At 56.7% G+C, this 20,242-nt stretch overlaps 5 protein-coding genes across 5 annotated transcripts; 1 reads left to right on the top strand and 4 right to left on the bottom strand.

Annotated features, from left to right (window-relative positions):
- Nucleotides 1-360: 360 nt before the first annotated feature.
- On the bottom strand, nucleotides 361-2,099 carry C7974DRAFT_40847 (uncharacterized protein). The gene is made up of 2 exons (XM_046143332.1): nucleotides 1,389-2,099; nucleotides 361-1,328 (listed from the first exon to the last, which is right to left on the bottom strand). The coding sequence occupies exons 1-2, from the start codon at nucleotides 1,856-1,858 to the stop codon at nucleotides 599-601; spliced, it is 1,200 nt and encodes a 399-aa protein (XP_045994336.1). The 5' UTR covers nucleotides 1,859-2,099; the 3' UTR covers nucleotides 361-598.
- Nucleotides 2,100-4,620: 2,521 nt separating this feature from the next.
- Nucleotides 4,621-6,645, bottom strand: C7974DRAFT_401396 (RmlC-like cupin domain-containing protein). The gene is made up of 2 exons (XM_046142596.1): nucleotides 4,994-6,645; nucleotides 4,621-4,943 (listed from the first exon to the last, which is right to left on the bottom strand). The coding sequence occupies exon 1, from the start codon at nucleotides 6,206-6,208 to the stop codon at nucleotides 5,102-5,104; it is 1,107 nt and encodes a 368-aa protein (XP_045994335.1). The 5' UTR covers nucleotides 6,209-6,645; the 3' UTR covers nucleotides 4,621-4,943; nucleotides 4,994-5,101.
- Nucleotides 6,646-6,843: 198 nt separating this feature from the next.
- Nucleotides 6,844-8,407, top strand: C7974DRAFT_474759 (Alpha/Beta hydrolase protein). Its single transcript, XM_046146612.1, has 3 exons — nucleotides 6,844-7,027; nucleotides 7,075-7,360; nucleotides 7,415-8,407. Exons 1-3 carry the CDS (start codon nucleotides 6,915-6,917, stop codon nucleotides 8,072-8,074), a joined length of 1,059 nt encoding a protein of 352 aa, XP_045994334.1. The 5' UTR covers nucleotides 6,844-6,914; the 3' UTR covers nucleotides 8,075-8,407.
- A 1,277-nt stretch (nucleotides 8,408-9,684) lies between these two features.
- Nucleotides 9,685-13,543, bottom strand: C7974DRAFT_474758 (NUC173 domain-containing protein; the record flags this gene model as incomplete). The annotated part of the gene is made up of 2 exons (XM_046146611.1): nucleotides 13,462-13,543; nucleotides 9,685-13,413 (listed from the first exon to the last, which is right to left on the bottom strand). Exons 1-2 carry the CDS (start codon nucleotides 13,522-13,524, stop codon nucleotides 9,685-9,687), a joined length of 3,792 nt encoding a protein of 1,263 aa, XP_045994333.1. The 5' UTR covers nucleotides 13,525-13,543.
- Nucleotides 13,544-14,014: 471 nt separating this feature from the next.
- C7974DRAFT_365376 (C2 domain in Dock180 and Zizimin proteins-domain-containing protein) lies at nucleotides 14,015-19,793 on the bottom strand (the record flags this gene model as incomplete). The annotated part of the gene is made up of 2 exons (XM_046139825.1): nucleotides 14,714-19,793; nucleotides 14,015-14,664 (listed from the first exon to the last, which is right to left on the bottom strand). Exons 1-2 carry the CDS (start codon nucleotides 19,743-19,745, stop codon nucleotides 14,015-14,017), a joined length of 5,682 nt encoding a protein of 1,893 aa, XP_045994332.1. The 5' UTR covers nucleotides 19,746-19,793.
- Nucleotides 19,794-20,242: the final 449 nt, after the last annotated feature.

The following is a 20,242-nucleotide window of genomic DNA, read 5'->3' as shown; positions in this document are numbered from 1 at the left end:
GTCACTTCTAAACTTATCAAGAGCTGCCTCATTCCTAAGGATTGGCTCGTCAACTCTGAGGACGTCAAGTTGGTAGTGCTACCTTGATAGCAAGCACAGAAGATCGATACGACTGCGAACATGGTCTACTCAAAAGACTCGACTTAGCGTTACAGCATTCTGACAGGGCCATTTGTCGAGAACAATCACTTAATTCTTGGATGATGCTTGAGTATCTATGGAAGCTCTCCTGAGAATGGAGTAGCGGCACTCAGGATAAGCATTTGCCTGCATGAGCAGGATCCGCCTGCATAGTCGCCTAATCTTGTGAGAAGCGGCATGAGGCCTTGTGTAGTACAAAACATGGGTAACGAAAAGAGGTAACGAGGCAATAGATCATAACGCGGTATTCTCTGTGTATTTTGCGCCCGGGACTCATAGTCCTACGTTGGCATCTATGCCAAACAGGACAATCGATTCGGCTCAGAAAGTGGGTTGTGTACAGAAAAGAAGGGGAATAGCCAGTAAATGCGAAAAGTGTTTAACCCTGACTCCGATGACAATGAGTGAAATAGGTTTCCAAAGATGAAGGAATGATGAGACAACTTCTCTGGTTGCCTTAAGACATCCTCTGGAACCTCATGATATTTCTTCGCAGCAACTGTATTGACTGCACGTAATTCCCCGTTCCATGACAACCCAATTCGACCAGGTCACACTTCGCACTCAGAAGCGTTGCGGTCCAGTGTCCTGGCAAAAGCCCCGATGTGTTCTTGTCCTGTTGTACCGATACACGCAGTTCGGCCGGTAAGTTCAATAGTCTCTCGATGGTCTCGAAGTGGTGGGTGATAGCGAGGACTAGTATCTTGACCTGAAGACTTAGCTCATACACCGGGAGGCCCGTGAGCTTGAGTTCAGAGAGAATCTGCATGCCGTTCGACCGGGAGACGAGGTTATAGGCATCTATCTCGCTAGCCAGATCTCCCAAGAATGTATTGAATAGGTCCACGATGCGGAAGAAGCACGATGTGAGGTTCAGCACGCATGAGAATGGGAGAGGAGAAAGCTCAGATGGCGTCTCATATCCGATGCTCGTCCCAGATCGGTCCGGCGAGGTTGGCGTTGTGCTACATGTATACAGGCTCTGGAGTATGTGTACATAGCTTTCTGTGCTCTGGAGGACGCCCCGTATAGCACTGGGCGTGTTTGAATTGTGGTTTTGTACTGCACCTATAGCGTTGCTCGTAGGAGTGACAAGTTGTGTGTTAAGTTGTCGACATAAGTCTAGATTGAGCTGAGAAAGTCGCATTTCGCATTCCATTTGGCGCGTGGGGTCTGGGACAAAGTCGCTGGCTCCTGTGAGCATGCAGCAGCCATCGGGATCTGGAGAAGCTAGTCCGGTTACTGACGTAGAAAACGCGTCTTGGGAGAAATTGAGTGTCTCTGTGTGAATGCCTTCAATCTCGAGATCTCTACAAATGGAGAAGTAGTCAATGTCTGCTATACCGTCGTCGTGAGTCTGGGTTTGTCCGGGTTCGTAGCTCGCATGTACGTGGTGAAAGAATCCGTAGTCTTCTAGTAGAGACAATGACTGCGTGCTTGTATCTTCTGTGACACGGTCTAGAGTCGTTGAAAGTGGACTCGCTTGTGTGGGTACGGCCGAGTGCTGCGGTTTACGTGCGTCCTCATTGTCCTGCAAGACACTATTCCTTGGTGTGCGGCCTCTAGGTCGAGTGTAGCCCATCACACAAGGTACTCCAGCGCGAAGACAGCGTGAACATGGTTGATTGGAGTCTTCTTTCGTTGGACAGCGTAGCTTTTGCTTTCGACAGCGGTCGCAGGATGAGCGCTTTGATGTTGAGAAGTAGACTGACGACATGTGTTGGAAAGTAGAAGAAAAGATCGCATACGAGCAGGTTTCCGGATGCGGTAGTCTCGTTGCTATTTATTTAGACGAAGTCTAGAGCATGCACGTGGTCGTGTGTACGAAGTACCGACATAGACAGGCAAGCGAGGAGACAGTAAGATGAGCAGCCTACGCTGTGGCCAACGAGCTTCCCGCGCTGGCACGGGAAGGCCCGCCTTCGGGTGACGGTTACGATCAAGTATCTACATGTAGCCCAACCTTTGTTCTCGGCCACATGAAGTGGTCGGCACCCCACCCCAATGGAGTATGGCCGACGACGTGCGGCACACCGGTTCGCGCGATCGATGTGCCGCACACTAATTTTTGACGTGTTGCACTAGTTCTCAACTAGTGTAAGGCACACCGTAGATCTCAAGACGGCCCGATAAGCTCAAAGGCAAAGGGGCAGGTACTCTGTGAAGTACCCTATCAGTACCCGCGGATCGCCAACGAGCATGTGACTCGCTAAGCTTATAGGACGTTAAATTTCACTTGTTTTCAAATAGGCACGGGGGTTTTTCTTTTTATTGACATTTCTACTGCGCACTCTCCGTGCCTAATTTTGTTGTAGAGACCCACCTAGGTAGCCATCTGATCAAGTGAAGTGAAGTGCTGTATAATGACCTCGTCGTTCACTACATTTTTCAAAGGATGGAACCCACGCGTTGATATCGCTGCTGGTAAACCATGGAGATGAGATTTACCTAGGTAATTAACTGCTCAGGTGTGCTTTTTTCTCGGTTCGATACTAAGTTCCCCGTTCAATCCACTCATAGTACACGCATCTGTGTCTTAGATAGCTGGAGTATCTGATCGGACGTGCGAGAGGTATGCCGCAATGCACCCCTGGCTTTTCTACTCAACGACCCTGATGGGAACGTGGGTATTGTCCTGGCGTTCTGTATAAACTCGCGTGGAGGTCACATAGGAGGCACCGGGATGGTACGCAGCTTGTGGGAAGTCTGAGAGCTTGTAATTTGCGACGTATCACACAGCCGCGGCATCATTGTATATGAGATAGTCAGTGTCCGCTCTATAGCTTCACTTTACGAGCATTGTACCTTGTTGGACAATCGTACCGTCTCAAGTTATGAACCACACGTAATTTGTAGTTACTACCCACATTTTCAGTCTCAGAAGTACCTGGGTATTGGATATGCTAGGCTCCATGCGGTGATCTGCGCGTACAGAACTATCTCTGCATGATAAGATCGCCAACTTATTTGTTCGATGACCGCTTGGATTCATTTGCATCAGCTCCTTCGTGCGCAACACGCAATGGCGAAGGCGGAGAAAGAGGCGCCGACTTGAGCCAAGATCTTAGGTAGATAAGGAGGATATCCCACCAAAGAGGGCCCCTATATATCGCCTTCGCTTCTCTAGTCTCAGGGAACGCGGCAGCATGCTTCCGATCACGCACCCTAGCCTACGCCATTTTTGAACAGAAATTCATACTTGCACGCTTTAGCCCTTGCAACTCTGCAAGAAAAGTAAACTACGCTCAGAGACATCTACTGTACAAGAGCGCTAGTCTTGGTAAAGACTTAGGGTCGCGCACGTCGGAGATTCTCACTGTCAGAGGAGGGCTTGCAATGCTAGACAGCAAGCGACCAGAATCGGTCCCCCGGTCCACTAGCATTGGCGGGGTCGTTGGAGATCTCCTACAGCCTGCATTACACTGTTTTTATCAGGTAAAACATCAAGGGTTCTTGGAACAAACAGCTTACTCTGGTGGCCTAGTGCGAACCGACGATCCAATCGTGCATCACAGCGTTGGTTGTGGCGTACTTGACATATTTCATACATGTCAATAGTACTCACGACACGTAGTGTGATCCAAAGGGAAGACAACATTGCTTCTCTACATTTTGGTACTGGTTGTTTCCGCGCCCCCTCACTCTCCTTTTCGACCTCACCACGTGCGCTTCACGATTGCTCGATCTGTAGATATTCAGATGTCAGAACTAATACCAAATTAGTCACATTATTCAGCATGCGCAGACATGGTTCCCTAGGCGTCATAGTCAACATACACCGCCAGAAGACAGAGTGTCACCGCCTCCTACGAACGCCCCGAGATAGCGCATTCTACTCCCACACTAGTCCTGGATACTGTCACACCGTCATCATACACTGCAGTATGATCCATGGCCACTACATATGCATGTTGCGTTGTTGCGGGGCGCCGACCTGCAGATACTGTCGGTGAACTAGGCCCGGCGCGCCAATTGGTATGTTTGAGGGTGAAGCTGCAGTAACGCTCGATGATGTGACTGCGGCAGATTTACTCACCGTACTCGATACAGATCTGGTCGAGACAATGGAACAGTCATGTTCAACGGACGACTTTTTGATTGTGGAGACTTTGACTGGCGGTCGTGTTCGTCTTGCATGGTTCCCGTACGCCGACACTAAGACATATAACTCGAGCACTGCACTCTCCATGATTCCTGTATCAAGTTCTGACGCCAGTATCGCCCATCCAAGTGCTGTATTTGCGGATGTTCTTGACGAGAGTGTTGACATTTCCCCAATAAGGTTAATTAGTCCTGGTTCGGCGAGAACCAAGTATAGACTCAGCTTCTTCTATAGTCACAATGTATTCATCAATCAGCACGCAATCGCAATCAGGATGCATGTCATCAGTGATGACGTGGGCAGTGGCGAGGATTTCCCGAAGCTAAGCATTATCCAGCCATGTCAGTGTCATTCACAGTGTCAGCCACTCACGTGCTGCGACAACTTCCCAAAAGACCCATATGTCGGTCAGCTTTCCGTTCTCAAATCACACTAGCTGAGATCTATCCGCAACAGATGTGCTTTGAATAAAGAACATCATCCCTAACACAATCCCTCCGAACCGCCCACTCATCAAATGGCTCGTGGTTGATATCACCATGTGTAGATTCCATCATATCAGAATGAGAAAGGCGACCTTTTCTCCATGAAAGAGTTCCTCAACGGGTTTCTGTAGACTATCGTACATTGGAATAATCTAACAAGTAACGATGCTAACAAGAGGCAAAATGTTGAGAGGTCCGTCTTCTACCCTAACGATGTACGACCCCCGCTTCTCTTCAAATAGCGGCGCAGTCTAAGGCTGATGAGAGAGAACCAATAGATGAATACACACACTGCGACTACCAAACTCATTATTCACATAGGCGCTTATACAGCACACTGAACTAACAATCTACAAACCCCTGGTCTAACAGTCTAAATCGAAAGCCTCACACTATACTTCTCCGCCGCTCTCCTCACACCCTCCACATCCACATCGCGACTCTCATCCGGCACAATCGTGCCCTCAAACGGCCCCCCAGCCTCCGAAATAAGCGCCTCCAGCCCATCCCCGCTCGAATACGCCCAGAACCTCACATAGCGATCCACAAACGCGACCGCAATCTGGGTGCCCGCCGGCACAAACACCGTCTCGCCCGCACGCACCAGCTGCGCACTCCCGTCCACAGTAACGCTAATTGCGCCGTCTAGCACGCAGTACACCTGGTGCGTCTTGTCAAACGCAAACGGCCTGCTGAGCACGGTGTTGGGCAGCCGGTTACTAGATTCGATGCTGGTGATTGCGAAGTTTCCGGTGGGCGCGCGCGACTGCGTGGTCGTGATGAAAGGGCGGCTGAGCACGCCTTCGAGCAGGTGGCACGGGCCGGTGTTGGCCTTGAGGTAGTACGGGACGCCGGGGGTCGGGGGCAGGACGGAGTTCTCGGGGCCCCAGGCGGAGAGAGAGCCGCCGGTGAAGCCGTGCTGGAAGACGACGTCGTGGTTCTCCTTGATTTCGCGCATCTTGGGGCCGAAGGTGTCGCGCGGGTTGCGGGTGTCGTGTTCGTTGACGACGACGCCGTCGTAGGGCTCGGCGACGAAGCGGAAGAAGTCTACCCACTGGCCAGGGGTAACGAGGCCGATGGTTTCGTTGATGCCATCGTCGAGGAGTTGGGGCTGGTGCACGATTGTGGGTGGGACGTAGCAGAAGTCGCCGGGCCCGAGGATTTTGCAGTCGTTGCCTGCCCAGACCTTCAGGTGTCCCTTTGTGCACATGAACACATCGTGCGCGAGGTTGTGGTAGTGGAAGCCGGGGGGATCGGCAACAGCGCCATCCATCCCGAAGACGGAGATCAGGCCCTCTGTCTCCTTTGCGGAGGCTAGGATGCGGACTGTCGATTTGGTGCCAGGTATTGTGATAGTCTCGCCTTCATATGCGGGAATGATGTAGGGTGAAGGCTTGCCGAGAGGCTGCTGCACGCGTGGAATTCCAGAGGCTTGAGAAACAACCATCTTGGTTGGAGTTTGTGTGGTGGTGGTGCTCATTTTGGGTTAGATGTTCATTCACTTTTCTCCTGACCTGTCGAATCTTCGTTGCTTTGACAAGGCACTGCGAAGAATATGTAACACCTGCAGTGACACTATATAGAGCAGAATAAGTAGCTGGGGATCTCCGTCAACGTGGAATACTAAGTAGTCCACCACGTGTAGAAGCCTCAATGTACGACATGTACGAGCCCAGCGGACCTCCACATTCCACAACGACAGACCTCGGAGTTGAGCACCATCCGCCCCCGGCTAGCACGATGCCATACCCCGCGGCCCGCGTATCCCCAGATCCAAACACGAGGGGCCAAGCACATTGAAATACGGTCGCGAAGCTTGTCTGGACCGCGATCTATGACGCGTAGTCATTTGATATAATCCCTGCATAGAGACGCTGATTGTGACCAAGCGCAAACGCACTCCTGCACGGGTTTCTGCTGGCGGTTACAGGCGCTGCTCCGGGGCGCATGTACGAGACGCTGAGGCAAGTGAGGTGATATTCGCCGTACGTAGATCTGCCTGGGCAGAAAAGTGGGGCCCGTCCACCGTCCACCGGTCTAGCCGCGGCTGCACATCAACCGCCGTCGTGGATCGTACAACACCTCAACGCCGACCGCACATCAAGCGCGGTAACAATGAAAGGCGTTGTATATAGACCAGACATAGCGTATTGCACACTCCAAGCCCCCACCCCCAGTCCTCCACCATGGCTTCCCTCCGCGTCCCCTACAAAACCGTCGACGACATCGACATCCCCACAGACATCTACCTGCCCGCCCCCAGCAGCACCCGCACCCGCCCCGCGCCCGTCCTCATCATGTAACACCACCCACAGCCACCTTGAACGCGGCTAAGCAACCCCCAAGGATCCACGGCGGCGCCTTCATGCTCGGCCACGCCGCCATGAACAACCCGGACCAGATCCGCGACTGCACGGCGCGCGGCTGGATCGTGCTCGCCATCGAGCACCGCCTGTGCCCCGGCGTGACGCTGCTCGACGGCCCGATGGCAGACGTGCGCGACGCGCTGACGTGGGCGCAGAGCGGCGGGCTGGCGGCCGCGCTGCGGCAGCACGGGTCGGGTGTCGAGGCGGATAGCACGCGCGTCATGGTCATGGGCACGAGTTCGGGCGGGCACCTGGCGCTGACGACGGTATGCGCACCGGTGTGTTCTGCGGGGGAAACGGTAGCTGATAGGACAGGACAGGCGTGGAATGCGCCGACGCCGCCGCTCGCGATCCTGGATTTCTACGGCGCAAAGTGCTTCGCGGATTACCACTGGACGACGCCGCTGACCGCGATGCCGGCGTCTTTCCACGACCCCGTGGATCCGGCCATTACTGCCGCGGTGCGCGCCGAGAAAACCATCTTCATCGGGGGCGCCTCGCTGGAGGGCCACTCCAAACCCGCTGCTGGATCGCCCACCCCTTCCTCATCTCCCCCTCCCAACCCCCCACCCCCAGCCAACGCTGCAGCCCCCCCGCCCGGCCCCCCTATGCCCCCGAACCCCTCTCCGCGACACATCTACACCATGCACGCCCTCGCCACCGCCACCCACCTCCCCCTCCTCCACCCCCCCTTCCCCTCCTCTCTGAACCTCATCGACCCCCTCCTAAACATCCACGCCGGCTGGCCACCCACCGCCATCGTGCACGGCACCGCCGATGCCATGATCCCTTTGCGGCTGAGCCAGGAGTTCGCGACTGCGCTGAGAGCGAAGGGGGGGAGAGTGGAAGTCTTTGAGGTCGAGGGGGCGGGGCATACGTTTTGTGGGGGTATGCAGAGGGGCGGCGAGGTGTGGGAGAGTCAGGCGAGGGGGTGGGAGTGGCTTGCTGAGCGGTTGGGGGAGAGCTATGTGGAGGGGTGAGGCGGGGTGGGTGGTGTACAGAGTAGTGTACAGAGTATACAGGGTGCTGTGTTGATAGGACACGGGTGCGTTGGGAGTTGTAACGATACAGGTAACAAGGGCCGCTAATACGGTTCTGTTTCCACTACAAGGGGTATAGGAGCATGAGGAAGGTTGGAACTAGTGTAAATCTTATTCCTGTAGGTCTTGTGTAAAGAATACTTGAGAATTACTTATTCTGGACCTGCTACAACCTACAAGTTTTGGTTAGCTATAGATAGATGTAAAGTAATAAGGGTAACGATTAGGCCTCAGTACCAAGCCACTAAACCAGCAAGCCTAGAAGGTATCACGACTTACTCTTGATAACGAGTCCTCGCGTGGTATAGTATATATTGTTGTTCCACCCCAAGTCACATGAGATAGGGCCTGACAGTAAGAAGTGAAAGCTTCGTGATCACCAACCTAGACCGCATCCAACTCGCCCGACCCATCCCCAGAACCCAGCCTTCCCACCTCCAATCCTCACAAGCAAGACCCCCTGCCGTGCTGCCAAACAATCCCACAATTTCCCACTCCCTATATCCCCCCGCAGCGAGCGAGTACGAGACCCGCACCACCCCCCAGTCCCAGTCCCGCCGGAACCAACCTCCCCTCCAGACCCCCGCGCGCGGTTCCGGGTACGAGTATTGTACGAAAGCGCCCTGTTACCAGGCATCGCTACCATCACGCTTTGAGGTCTGGTGTTAGTGCTTGATCAACGTCATTGTCTGACAATCAAAGGCATGCTCGATCAAACAAGATAGATTGCATCTACTAGCATAGAACATGGATGTCTAGCGGTGCTTTCCCTCGTGGTGCGGGATGCCTATACAATACAATAGGAATTTCCGGATTCTGGATTCCGGATTCTGGATTCTGGGTTCTGGGTTCTGGGTTCTGGCATCGTGCTAGCCTGACTCTGCAGGGCACGGCCAAGTCCACGCCGGCCGGTTCCGCAGGGAACGGGTCGGGGATGCATCAGCGCTCCATACAGCCGCAATCCTGCTGTATACTTACTTACGATCCCAGGGTGTTGTGCGTACACCCGCGAGTCAGGGTATTGTACGTACCGTACAGCAACGCACGTGTTGTACGCACAGCCGCAACCCAGGTAGGTTATTGTACGCACAGCCGCGTGTCCGCACATCCGCAACCCAGGTTATCGTTATCGTACATACACATACACCCGCCGCCCACCCGCCGCCGACCCGCAGCCCCCACGCGCGCCGTGGAAACCGATGTACGAGCACCCCCGTACAACGCCCTGCGGGGCCCCGAAGTGGAGACCGCCGACGCCGAGCATCACCGACCACACTCCCAAGGCGCATGGACTTCGTACAGGGCGCGTGCGAAGTACAATACCTACATGTCGGGCTAAGACAGTGCGGCGGGGCGGGATGCGTGCAGCGCTTGGGTCAGCTGTTGATGGATGGATGGATGCGCGTGAGCCGACAGCTGGGCGGATGCGCCGGGGACACTGCGAGCATGGCACGGGTGTTGCGAGCGTGGACAGGGACGGTAGGTAGCTGAGAAATCGCTTTTCGAACGCCTCTAAATGGTATCTAATGCAAGCCCCGGTTCGCTTCACTTCACCTCCTACCACCACCACCCCTGCCCCTCCCGCCACCGCCCCTGCCCCCCCCTCCCCCTCCCCGCCCAAACCCGCCCCTACCCCTCGGACTTTTCCCCTTCTCCACGCGCCCGCTCGGCCCACGCTGCTTCTCCGCGCCCAGCGGCCTGCGCTGCGTGTGTGCGCCGCCGCGGCCCATGCCGGACCCAGACTTGGCTTTGCGATCGACATCGGCGCCGTCGTCTTCCATGTCCATGTCGTCGTCGTCCTTGGTGCGTTTGTTGCTGAACTTGAGTTTGTTGCGCTGACCGCGCTGGGCGGCGTCGCGGCCGCGGATGGCGTCAACGTAGGCGTTGATGCCGGCTTCGAGGCCGAGGGCGGAGTCGTCGATGTCGACGTCCATGTCGACGTCGGCGTCGTTCTTGCTGGGCTTCTTGAACTTGACGGCGGTGTCGGTGTCGGAGTCGCCGAGGACGAGCTTGCCGTCTTCGTTGGTGCGGGCCGCGGTGCGCTTGGCGGGTTGTTGGCGCTGGCGCAGCGGCTTGGTGGAGGAGATGTTGCCGAGGGCTTTCTTGGAGAGGAGGTCGAGCGGCTCGTCTTCGTCTTCGACGATGTACGTCTTGGGCTTGCCGGCGCGCTGCTTGCCCTGTGTCTTGACGAACTCGTCCTCGGAGTCGCCCTCTTCACTGCCCTCGCTGTCACTTCCATACACAGCCTGATCATACTCGCTTTCGAACTTGCCCTTGGGCTTCTCGGCAGCGTTCTCGCCGTCTTCTTCGGCTTGCAGCTTCTTCTTCTTGCGCTGCTCGCGTGTCTTACGGATGTTGACAATGAGCTTGCGGTCTTCGGGAGGACAAGCGCGCTCAACCTCTTCAGCACCGAATTTTCGCACCAAACGCTCGACAATGTGCTTCACCTTTGCCTTGAAATGCGCCTTGTGCTCGTGACTCCAGACCATCAGGTTCTTCAACAGGTTCTGCAGACGGGGGCGGACAAGGGGCGCGGGGAGCGTAAGGACCTCGACCTTGACGAAGCCGAGCACACTCTGAACGATCTCCCTGTTGGGGTTTTGAAGGAAGATGTCCATAAGCTCGAGCAGGTTTGTGATTGTCTCGTCCGAGATTCTGTCGTGGAACTGAAACAAGATGCGAGTGACGGCGGTGATGGATGCAGAGATCATGTGAGGTGTTGTAGCAGCCAGACCAGCCGAGACCATCGTGAAGTACTCCTCAAGCGAGGCCTCAACAGTGGGCGCATCCGCAGGCATGTTGGGCACTTTAGTCTGCACGACCTGGCCGCCTTCGGCCATCTTCTCGCCCATAGCTACAAGCAGGTTGTACGCAGCCTCGCGTGCCTTCTCGTTAGTCTCCTTAGCGGAGATAACGACCTCAGACAGAACCGAAGGGATGAAGTGCAGATCGGTCTGCGGCAGGTACTCGATGACCTGCGACATCGCAAGCAGTCGGTCGCGGCGCGCGGGGCCTGTGACCTTCTCAGAGCTCTGCAGCAGCAACTGCTGCAGCTCGCCGTTGCGTGCCTGCAGGGCCGACTTGCCGACCTCGGACTCCGAGAGGCGAGGAATCAGCTTGTAGGCCTTCTTCTGGAGCTGGGGGTCGTCGTCCTTGTTGATCATGATCTCAGACATGCGGAAGAGCGAGCCGTAGCTGTCTCTGGGCAGGTAGAGGGCGATTGTGATGATCAGGTCCATCAGCGTGTGGCTCATGGGCGGCATCTTGTTCGCGCCCTTGCCCTGCTTCTGCTTATCGGCCTGTGTCTGGGGGCCGGCTTCGGGAATGGCCTGCTCGAGGTTCGAGGCTACGCGCTCGAAAGTCTCAATCAGCTCTTTCTCGGGAATGATGCTCAAGAAAGCATTGATAGCCTTAAGGATGGTGCCGCGGTATTGCGGCAGTGTCTGGCTGTAGACGTTGAACAGAACTGCGAGCATGTTGCTTGCAAAGCTAGCCAAATGCTCAAGGTTCTTCTGCGCGTCGGCCTTGGATACGCGAAGCTGCTTGACAAGATCGTCGTCGCCGTCCAGCTCCACAATCGTCTTGTTGCTGTCAACGAGGTTCTGCAGCGCCTTGCAGATGTCTGTGCGCAGGTCGGCCTGTCCGTAGAGCAGGTTGGCCAGCATTTCGCAGAACGACTGATCGAAAGCCTCGCTCAAGTCCAGCGGCAGATCGCAGTAGCCCGGGAGAATCGACCAGATCTGCTGTACGACTGTCTCGAACACCTTGATCTCCATCGTCTTCTCTCTCTGTCCGTGTTCGATAACCCTCTGGAACAGCTGCTCACTGAGCGGGACCATCACGGATCGGAAATGCGCAAGCTTGGTGTTGTGCACGGCGTCGCGGAGAAGCGGCAGCATCCAGACACGACCAGTCTGGCCCGGCGGGGGTCGCGGAAGGTTCAAGGGGAGAACCTCAAGCACGGCGTCGGGGCCCATGGAAGCAATCGCCCTCGAGATGACGGCGTCGGCCTCCTTCTTTCCGGAGAAAGTCTCGTTGCTCCTTAGATCGCCAACGACCCTCAGAACAGGCCTCAGAATGGGCTCTGATCGCCATCTGAGCGTCTCGAACATAGCGGACAGCATGTTGAAAACCTCCATCCACGCAGACTGGAACTTAACAGTCAGCAAATTCTGAGCGATCTTTGCGACCTTTTCCAGAGTCTTCTCGTCGTAGATAGACGGCTCCAGAATAACGCTGTCGGGGATCAGATTGACGAGGAATGAGATCAGGCACTCGGACGCCGAAACGCGAATATTGTGCGACGACGAAACCAAGAACTCAGACACCATGGTGAACAGCTCCGGGAGCTTCGCGAACGTGTCCTCGGGCTCGAGCTGGGCGGCGACCTCGTAGCCGCGCGATATAACGGCAATCCAGGGCGGCAGCAGCTGCGAGTCGTTCTTCGACGGCTGCAGCTCGGAGATGACCTCCAGCAGGCGGGGGAGTTTCGCAGATGCAACCTCGTCGGCAGCCATGCCGGCGAAAATGACCTCGAAGATCTCGAACGCCGCCATAGTCAGGAACTCGTTGGTCGACTTGGAGATGTTCAGCAGCAACTCGCAGAGCACGTCCATCTTGCGGCTCGGCCAGCCACCCGACGCAGTGGCAATCGTCTTGATGAGCTGCAGCGCGTGAATGAGATCCGGGTCCTTGCTCTCCGCGTTCTTGCCGGCCTTGCCCTTCTTCATCTTCGCAGCCAAGACAGCAATATCGTTGAGCACCTTCAGCGCCGTCTCGGCGCACATATCCGCCGCGGGGTGGTCGAGCGACGGGCTGGGCGGCGGGTTAGCCAGGACCTTTGCCAGGGCCTCCTGCGCCCGCTTGCGGACCTTGGGCCGGTGGTCGACGGAAATCTGCAGCAGGCCGGCGACGGCGCGGCGCGGGCTGATGGTCGTCTGCGGCAGCTCCCAGGCCTGCGCGTCCTGCACGACGAGCAGCGACTCGAGACATCCTATCGACGAGCGCAGGAACGGCGCGTCGGCGTCTTGGTGTGTGAGGGCCGGCGCAAGGCTCGTGATGATCTCTGTGAACTTGGAGCGTAGCAGCGGGGCGGGGACGTGTGGGGTAACGAGGTCGAGCAGGTACACTACGGCGGTCGCAGTTTCCTTGTTGGCGAGGCCCTGGTCGGTGATCTGGCGGCCGAGCAGCGAGAGCAGGGCGGCGAAGTACGCGGTCGGCGTGAATTCTGAGTTTTGCTGGCGGAGCGTATCCTCGATGGCGGCAAGCACCACTTGGGACTGTGCCGGTCAGTGCTGCAGGACATGGGAGGGAAAATTTAGACGCACCTGCTGCACGCTCTGCAGCTTCGGGCTCGCCCGGATTTTGGTCAATCTCTCCTCGAGCGACATCTTGGAGGCTGTCGTTGCGGAGAGGCGTGCGGGCTACCTCGAACAAAATTATGAATTTAGACAGGCTAATCGATAACGGTGGGTCTTTCCCTGGGTGGCCGCGGTCCGTCCTGATTGGCTGCAGCCCAACCACACCACCGAACGTCTGTTGACGTGGAAAACGCACCAAATATCTCCAATGCAGGATATGTAGCAGTCTACTGCGTCCATGCGTATCTTATAGCTATTCGAAACGACACACCAACGCAACAAAATTACATCATCTACAACAGCCAGTCTACCTGACCAAATAAACAAGGGTATAGACTAACACCGCGCCCACTAGTGTACAGCACAAACAGCCTCCCTTGTCGCGACACATATATTACAATCCTCCTTTCCAACGCGCTTCATACAAACCCGTGATTACGCGACGCTTTTCCAATCCCTTCCTCTCCATACACGGTACCACCCACCAAACCAAGACAACGCTCACTCCTCGAAGCAACGCTTACTCCTCCACAAGCACATCTCCCACCCCTCCCCTCCCCTTAACGCTATTCTTACTACTCTTCTTGCTAATACTCATGAAACTGAGCCGCTTCTTGACACTCCCCATGCGATGCGCGCCGCCCTCCTTCTCGCCCTTACTGCGCTCGCTGCGTCCGGTCTCGGGCCTGGACTTCTGGCTCGCGGCGCGCGTCAAGCCGCCGCCGACGTGCTCGCTGCTGGCGAAATCGGGGAGCGCTTCGAGCGGCGACGAGGGGCGCAGGAAGCTCAGGCTGAGGCGCGAGCGCGCCGTGTCTTTGGAGCGGCTGCGGCTGTGCGACGAGGTCGTTGTCGAGTCGGTGTCGGAGGCGCGTTGGGGGAGGGCGGTGAGGTCGTCTTTCTGTGGCGAGGGGATTGGCGGCGAGTCACCGGTGATGGTGCCTTTGGTGAGGAAGCTGAGACTCATGCGTTTCTTGTCGTGGCGGTCCGGGCGCGATTCGCTGGTCGCGGAGCGGAGGCGGGTGCCGTTTGGTTGCTGGGAGGGCGTGGGGCTGGCGACTTGCGAGCGCGAGGTCGCGGCTACGAGCCATGAGCCTGTGGGAGATCGGGCATGCATTACTGTGTTGGGTGGTGCGAGGATCTCGAGCTCTCTGTGGAAGGAAGTCTCAAACCCTGGAAATGATGTCAGTTAAGCTATTTCGAGCATTGTGCAGAGACTTACGCTGCGATAGGTCCGACTTCGTCGCCTGCTGAGCAGGCCTAGTGTACATAGCCAGACAACGTCTGATGACCAGCGCGTAATCAACCAAGCTGACCCGCAATGCGTTCTCCAGCGGATTCGGCGGGTCGATCTGAGGCTCCTCATCCTCGTCTTCTTCCATCGAGCGCCGTGGATTTGGCAGGAGATCATGGTAGTTGGCAACGCATCCCTCAATATGTGTGTCAACGGCATACATGAGCTCTTGAGTGAGGGTGTTGAACACCGTATCATCCCCATCAGCGATCTTCTTCTCGAGAGCCGCGATCTCCACAGCCTTGCGTGTGGTACGCTCAATAGCCGTCTGCAGAGGGCTCAGGGTGATGGTCCCAACAGCAACAATCTCGCTTCGCCGCAGGATGGTGGGGAAAGACTCCGCCGTGGTGTACAAAGTCTTCTCCACGGTATTGTCACTGGTCGTGGCGCGAGACGGCGAGCGACGAGATGCCGAAGTGAAATGTGACGGCCGCGACAGGAGGTGGTAGTCCCGAACAGACTGCGACACCTTGGCTCGTTGGTAGATCGGATGTGTGAGGTCCTTCTGTGGGCTGACGGGGTAGATCTGCAAGTATTGGCCTTCAACATCTTGCTCGGCACCAGGGTTTAATATCTGCGCCGAGGGATGCTGCTCTTGCATGCGATCAGTGAAAGACGCCAATCGATCTGTAGCAGAGCCCTCGAAGATGAACTGCTTGTCACGGAGCCCCGCGGGGAACCCAAGGCCTTTGTACACGACTCGGAAGTAGCGTGGATTGGGTCGCTGGCCCTTTGCTATGCTCTCATGAATCTTCGCAACCGCATGCTGAGTTCTAGCCAGCTTGACAAAGTCGAAGACGTTGCGCTCGTATTGGGACGCCAGCTCGGCATACGCACCAAGTGCATTGTCCCATGACTGACCGTTCTCAAAGTGCTCGATCATCTGGAAGTATAGTTGCTCCTTGCGCTCGAACGAAGACTGTGGCGGCATGTCGGGCTCCGTCAATGGGTCGGCAGTAGAATTGGGATCCCATTCGTACAGTTCGGCATGCATGCGCAGAGCGAGGCCGGCTTCGGTATGGTTGTTGGCTTCAACTTGCAGGTCTACCAGCTGGTGGACGTAGCGAATGTACATGTCCTCTTTCTGCATGTCTTTCAGGAACGTCATAAGGTGCAGCGTATCCATGATGTGGAAGATCTCGCCTGTGGCTTCGGTGCTGTGCACGGCGACGAGTAGGTCCATCAAGTCGTCGATGGTGGCGATGAGTCCCTTCAGCGCAGCAAGCAGTGGCTCGTTGGGATCCTGGGAAAGAGGCTCAAACAGCTCCACAAGCTCTTGGATGAAGTGCTTCTGGAGCACTGACTCGGTGAGATGCTTCGTCTTGAACAGATGGTCCAGGCAATCGATCATCTCGGCCTGGATCAGCGACAGATCTTCGCTGAGCGTCCATTCGCTGACGATCATGGTCTGCAGGACCTCAATCGCAACGCTGCGCAGCCCTTCATGGACGCTGAGACACAGCTCCACGATCGGTGCAACCAAGCCAGGCACGTACTGCACCTGGAAGCCACCCATCTTCTCCAGACCATATTGGCTCTTCTCCTCTATGCTCGCTTCCCAGCCAATTGCCTCCCAGCTGCGTTGCAACAGCTCGGCACCGTGCTCCCGGACATCGCCCGCAATCTTCCACACAGCCCTTCGTTTCTGCTCCGGGAAGGTCTCTAACGCAAGTGCATCGCTGCCGACAAGCTTCAGCAGAGCATCAAAGAACGCTCGCCAGAGGTCGGTATTGAACTGGCCCGCCTCGTCTGGAAGCGGAAGGAACGAGTCAGTCAAGATGCTAGACATCTTTGAAAGCGCGCGCATAGTGGCCTTGTGGTGGTATATATGCACACTCAACCAAGAGCTCGGGAACGCTTCGCAGTCGAGAATGGAGATGTAGACCTGCAGAACAGAGAACAAGAACTCAGCGGTCTCTTCCTTCTGCCAGTCGAGGTGTATCATTGTCGGCAAGCTAGACATGGCGGCGAGGACAGCAGAGATCTCGATCATCGCTTCGTCGAAGTTTGCCTCGGTGGTCGTTGGCCGCGATTGGAACGGATACGATGTCGGAAACAGAAGCGAAAGGGATTTCTTGGGCGCTCGCGGGGTCGCTTGGATCGCGCGGTACGAGTGAACCAGCTTGGGCATGTAGTCAGCCGCCTCTTGGCCCAGCTCCTCCACTTGCAATGCCACCACTGAGCAGCACAGCCGTACTTGGTCCTTCCATTGGTCTGTCACGGTTTCAACTTGGCCCCAGTATGGAGCAAGCCATGTGACTGTCTTCCTGAGCAGACGCTTTCGAGTATCTGGTGTGCGGAAAATCGAGAGTCCAGAGATGTGATGTATCAGCAGCAGTTTGTACAGTACAAGCTTGCCCTGTACGTCAGCGCATGCCTCGATGAAGTTTTCTGCGATCTTGAAGATGTCCATGTTCGGCATGCAGCCTTCCAGTTCTGGCAGCCACGAGTGGAAATTCTGAACCAGCAGGGTCTTGGTGCCAATGAGCACCGGAGATGGGTTTTTCATCAAGTGCTCGAGAGAGCCAAACAGACTCTTCAGCTCTTTCGCGAACTGGGTGCGGTCTTTGATGCCGATGCTTTCCTCCTTGGCTCTCTGCTTCTCTCGCGCGTTCACAAGGAACTTCACAACAAGATTCCCAACCTTGAAGGTCGCTCGTAAGCGGCGCGAGCTCTCGGACTCGAGAGGCCTGGCTAACAGCCGTCCAAAGCTTTGTGTCAGACAAGACGTCACCAGCGAATGAAACACCTTTGTCCTTGCGTACTGATCGACCAAAGGCTCCAGGTTGAAACGTCGATCGTGGACAATACCCAGAACAATCACTACAGCGTTGAAGATGAGGTCCTCGTACTCGTCACTGCCAGCATAGTGACTCTGGATAGCGAAGAGCGCATCAAATACCTCACTCAGCAACTTCACAATCTCAATCTCGGGCACGAAGTTGAAGCGGCGAAGCAACCCCACGAGTTCGCCTGGTGGCTGTTCTTGCCACTTGATGAGTCCGAGGATGGTAGGATCTTGCGAGTATTTCGTACTGCACAGGAAGGTCTTGACGTGTACAGCCGCCATCGGGCCGCCCATGACATGCTCGTCTTTCTTCTTCGCACTCCAAGGCAGCCCGAGGTAGGCGCCTTTTCCTGCGATTATTCCGGATGTATACTCATCGTACCGATACAGGGACAGGGCGTGGTCGCCATCTCGGAGAAAGGCGTCCTTGCTCCATAGTGGCATCCAACACAGCGCAAAGGGAAATCCTGGTGCATCTGCCACGCTCATAACCAGGTGAGATCCGGGTACGTCTTGTGGGTCGATGGCGAGTCGAATGGTGGCATTCCATCCTTCACCTCTCTCGACTGCTGTCGTACGCCAAGCAGTGTGTCCGGTGCTGTTAGTAGACGGATAGATGCAGCCCTCGATCCTCTCGCCAGAGCTTTTGCGGACTTCGAGAGTCAACTGCAGACTCTCCATGGGTGATGACTGCACAAGGGGTACGGTTCCACTTTTGGGATGAGCCAGGAAGGCATTCTTGGGCAAAACGGGCGCTCCAAGTGTCACGTATATGTCGCTACGTGGCTTCGTCGGTGCACCTGAGAACCCAATCTTTCTGGTCTGCTTGATGTGGTGCAGCAATGTGGGCGTCTTCTCGATGAGCCCCTCAGCATCTGGGTGAACGAAGGCCTTGAGGTGTACGGCAAGACTGTCGATGTCGCCGTTGCGTCTGTACTTTCCGCTCGCACTAGGATACAGCTCGGGCAGTACATCATCCCAGCCAGCGTCCTCTTCTGCGCCCGCGTCAGATGAGCGAGACGTAGTCCACAGAGTGACGGTGTGATCAGCCTCGCCTACATTCTTCATGACCTGGTTAACGCGCAAAACACCAACGGCCACGGCTCTTTTCAACGTCTTCTGGTCTCTTGAAGGCATCCTGTTTTTAGTAGCAGCGGACCCAGGTCTATCTTCGAAGGTATTAGATCTTTGCAGGTCAGGGCTTGTGTGACGCCCTTCAGGCACGTCAGTCATTGTTGTGGATGTCGTAGTGGTAGCATTGGTCCTCGACATGGTGGCGAACGAGTCCTTTCTCTTGGAGCCAAACATGGCGCTTCGTCTGCCGCTCTTGATACTTCCTTGCTGCGAAGGCTGTACGCCGGAGCTGCTTGCGTTGGCACTGTCTTTGGGCGCGCCAGACTTTTCCTGTGCGACTGTGCGTATTGGGTCGTTGATCAGCAGTCTGAAGACGAGGTATATGCTTGATCCTGAGCCAGCACCTTCACCAATGTCAGTCGAGCTGAGGCCTACAATAAGTGAGCGCAGCTTGTCGCCGGCTAGCGAGACAGATGACCCGTCTCGTGCCGTCAGATCGAACGAGTATGCCTCTGACAGGGGCTGTGGCGCCGTGCCCGGCATCTTCAGACATAGGTACATGCTCAATTGCGCAGCGCCTGGTACGACATCGCCTGCCACGCGCCTCAGGCTGACGAACAGGTGGTGCAGATTGTGCTCGTCTGCCTGCGGCATGGGCCGACTGTCCAGCAGGCTCATCATGGACTGCAACTTTGTGGTCTCAATAGCCGAGTCGTCGCCAGTCAGGATGCGACCGCGCTGCGAGGGGCTGCGCACAATGACGTCGCCTGACAGCAGCTTGTTGCCTGCGACCAGGTCCCAGACGGTGGCCTCGCGCACCTTCTCGAGCTCCTTTGCAGTGAGCACCTTGTGCAGCAGCTGGCGGCGGGCCGTGTCGAGGCGGTTGACCAGCGACGACATCCTGTCCAGCAGAGTGTACTCGCGCGCCAGCAGCAGCTCGTGGACCTTGGTGGAGTGCCATTCGCGCAGACACGAGGCAATCTCGTCGACCAGCGGCTCCTGCGACGACGTCGGCGTCTCGTCGCCAATCTTCAGCATGGGCACGGGCGCGGGCGGGCGGGGAGCGGCGGGGTCGGAGACGGGCGACAGGGGCAGCATCAGCTGCTGCAGGCGGTCGTCGCGCGAGGTCCACTGCGAGCCGTGGCTGGTGGTGCGCTTGCGGTGGCCGCGGACGGCGGGCGGGGCCGGCACGACGTCGCCCGAGGTCGCGCGCGTGCTCTCGGTCGGGGTGAGTACGCCGTTGGGGTGGTCGCCCTGGGCGGACTCGGTGCGGGCGTCGAGGGGCTGCGGGGGCTTTGCGTCGCCCAGCACCTCGCGCACCTCGACGCAGGCGCGCGGGAAGATGCCCGAGAAGACGCGGGCCTCGAGGGTCTGCCCCTTGACGCTCGTCAGGCCGGCCAGCAGCGACGGCGGGGCGACCAGGTAGCCGCGGAACCAGGCCCCCTCAGCGCCGCCCTGCTCGATGATGTACAGCTCGTCGCCGATCTCGAGCGGCAGGTCGGCCGGCGACGACGGCTGGAAGGGGTGGGTGCATATTGCAAAGGCGATCCGCGGGAGCGGCCTCCAGCTCGGCATGGCACCGGTCGGGGGCTATC

This window comes from Boeremia exigua (genome assembly GCF_020726555.1).
Source record: "Boeremia exigua strain MPI-SDFR-AT-0100 chromosome Unknown C7974scaffold_10, whole genome shotgun sequence".
Classification (NCBI taxonomy): domain Eukaryota; kingdom Fungi; phylum Ascomycota; class Dothideomycetes; order Pleosporales; family Didymellaceae; genus Boeremia; species Boeremia exigua.
The sequence above is the reverse complement of the archived record's forward strand: the minus strand, read 5'-3'. Positions and strand labels throughout refer to the sequence as shown.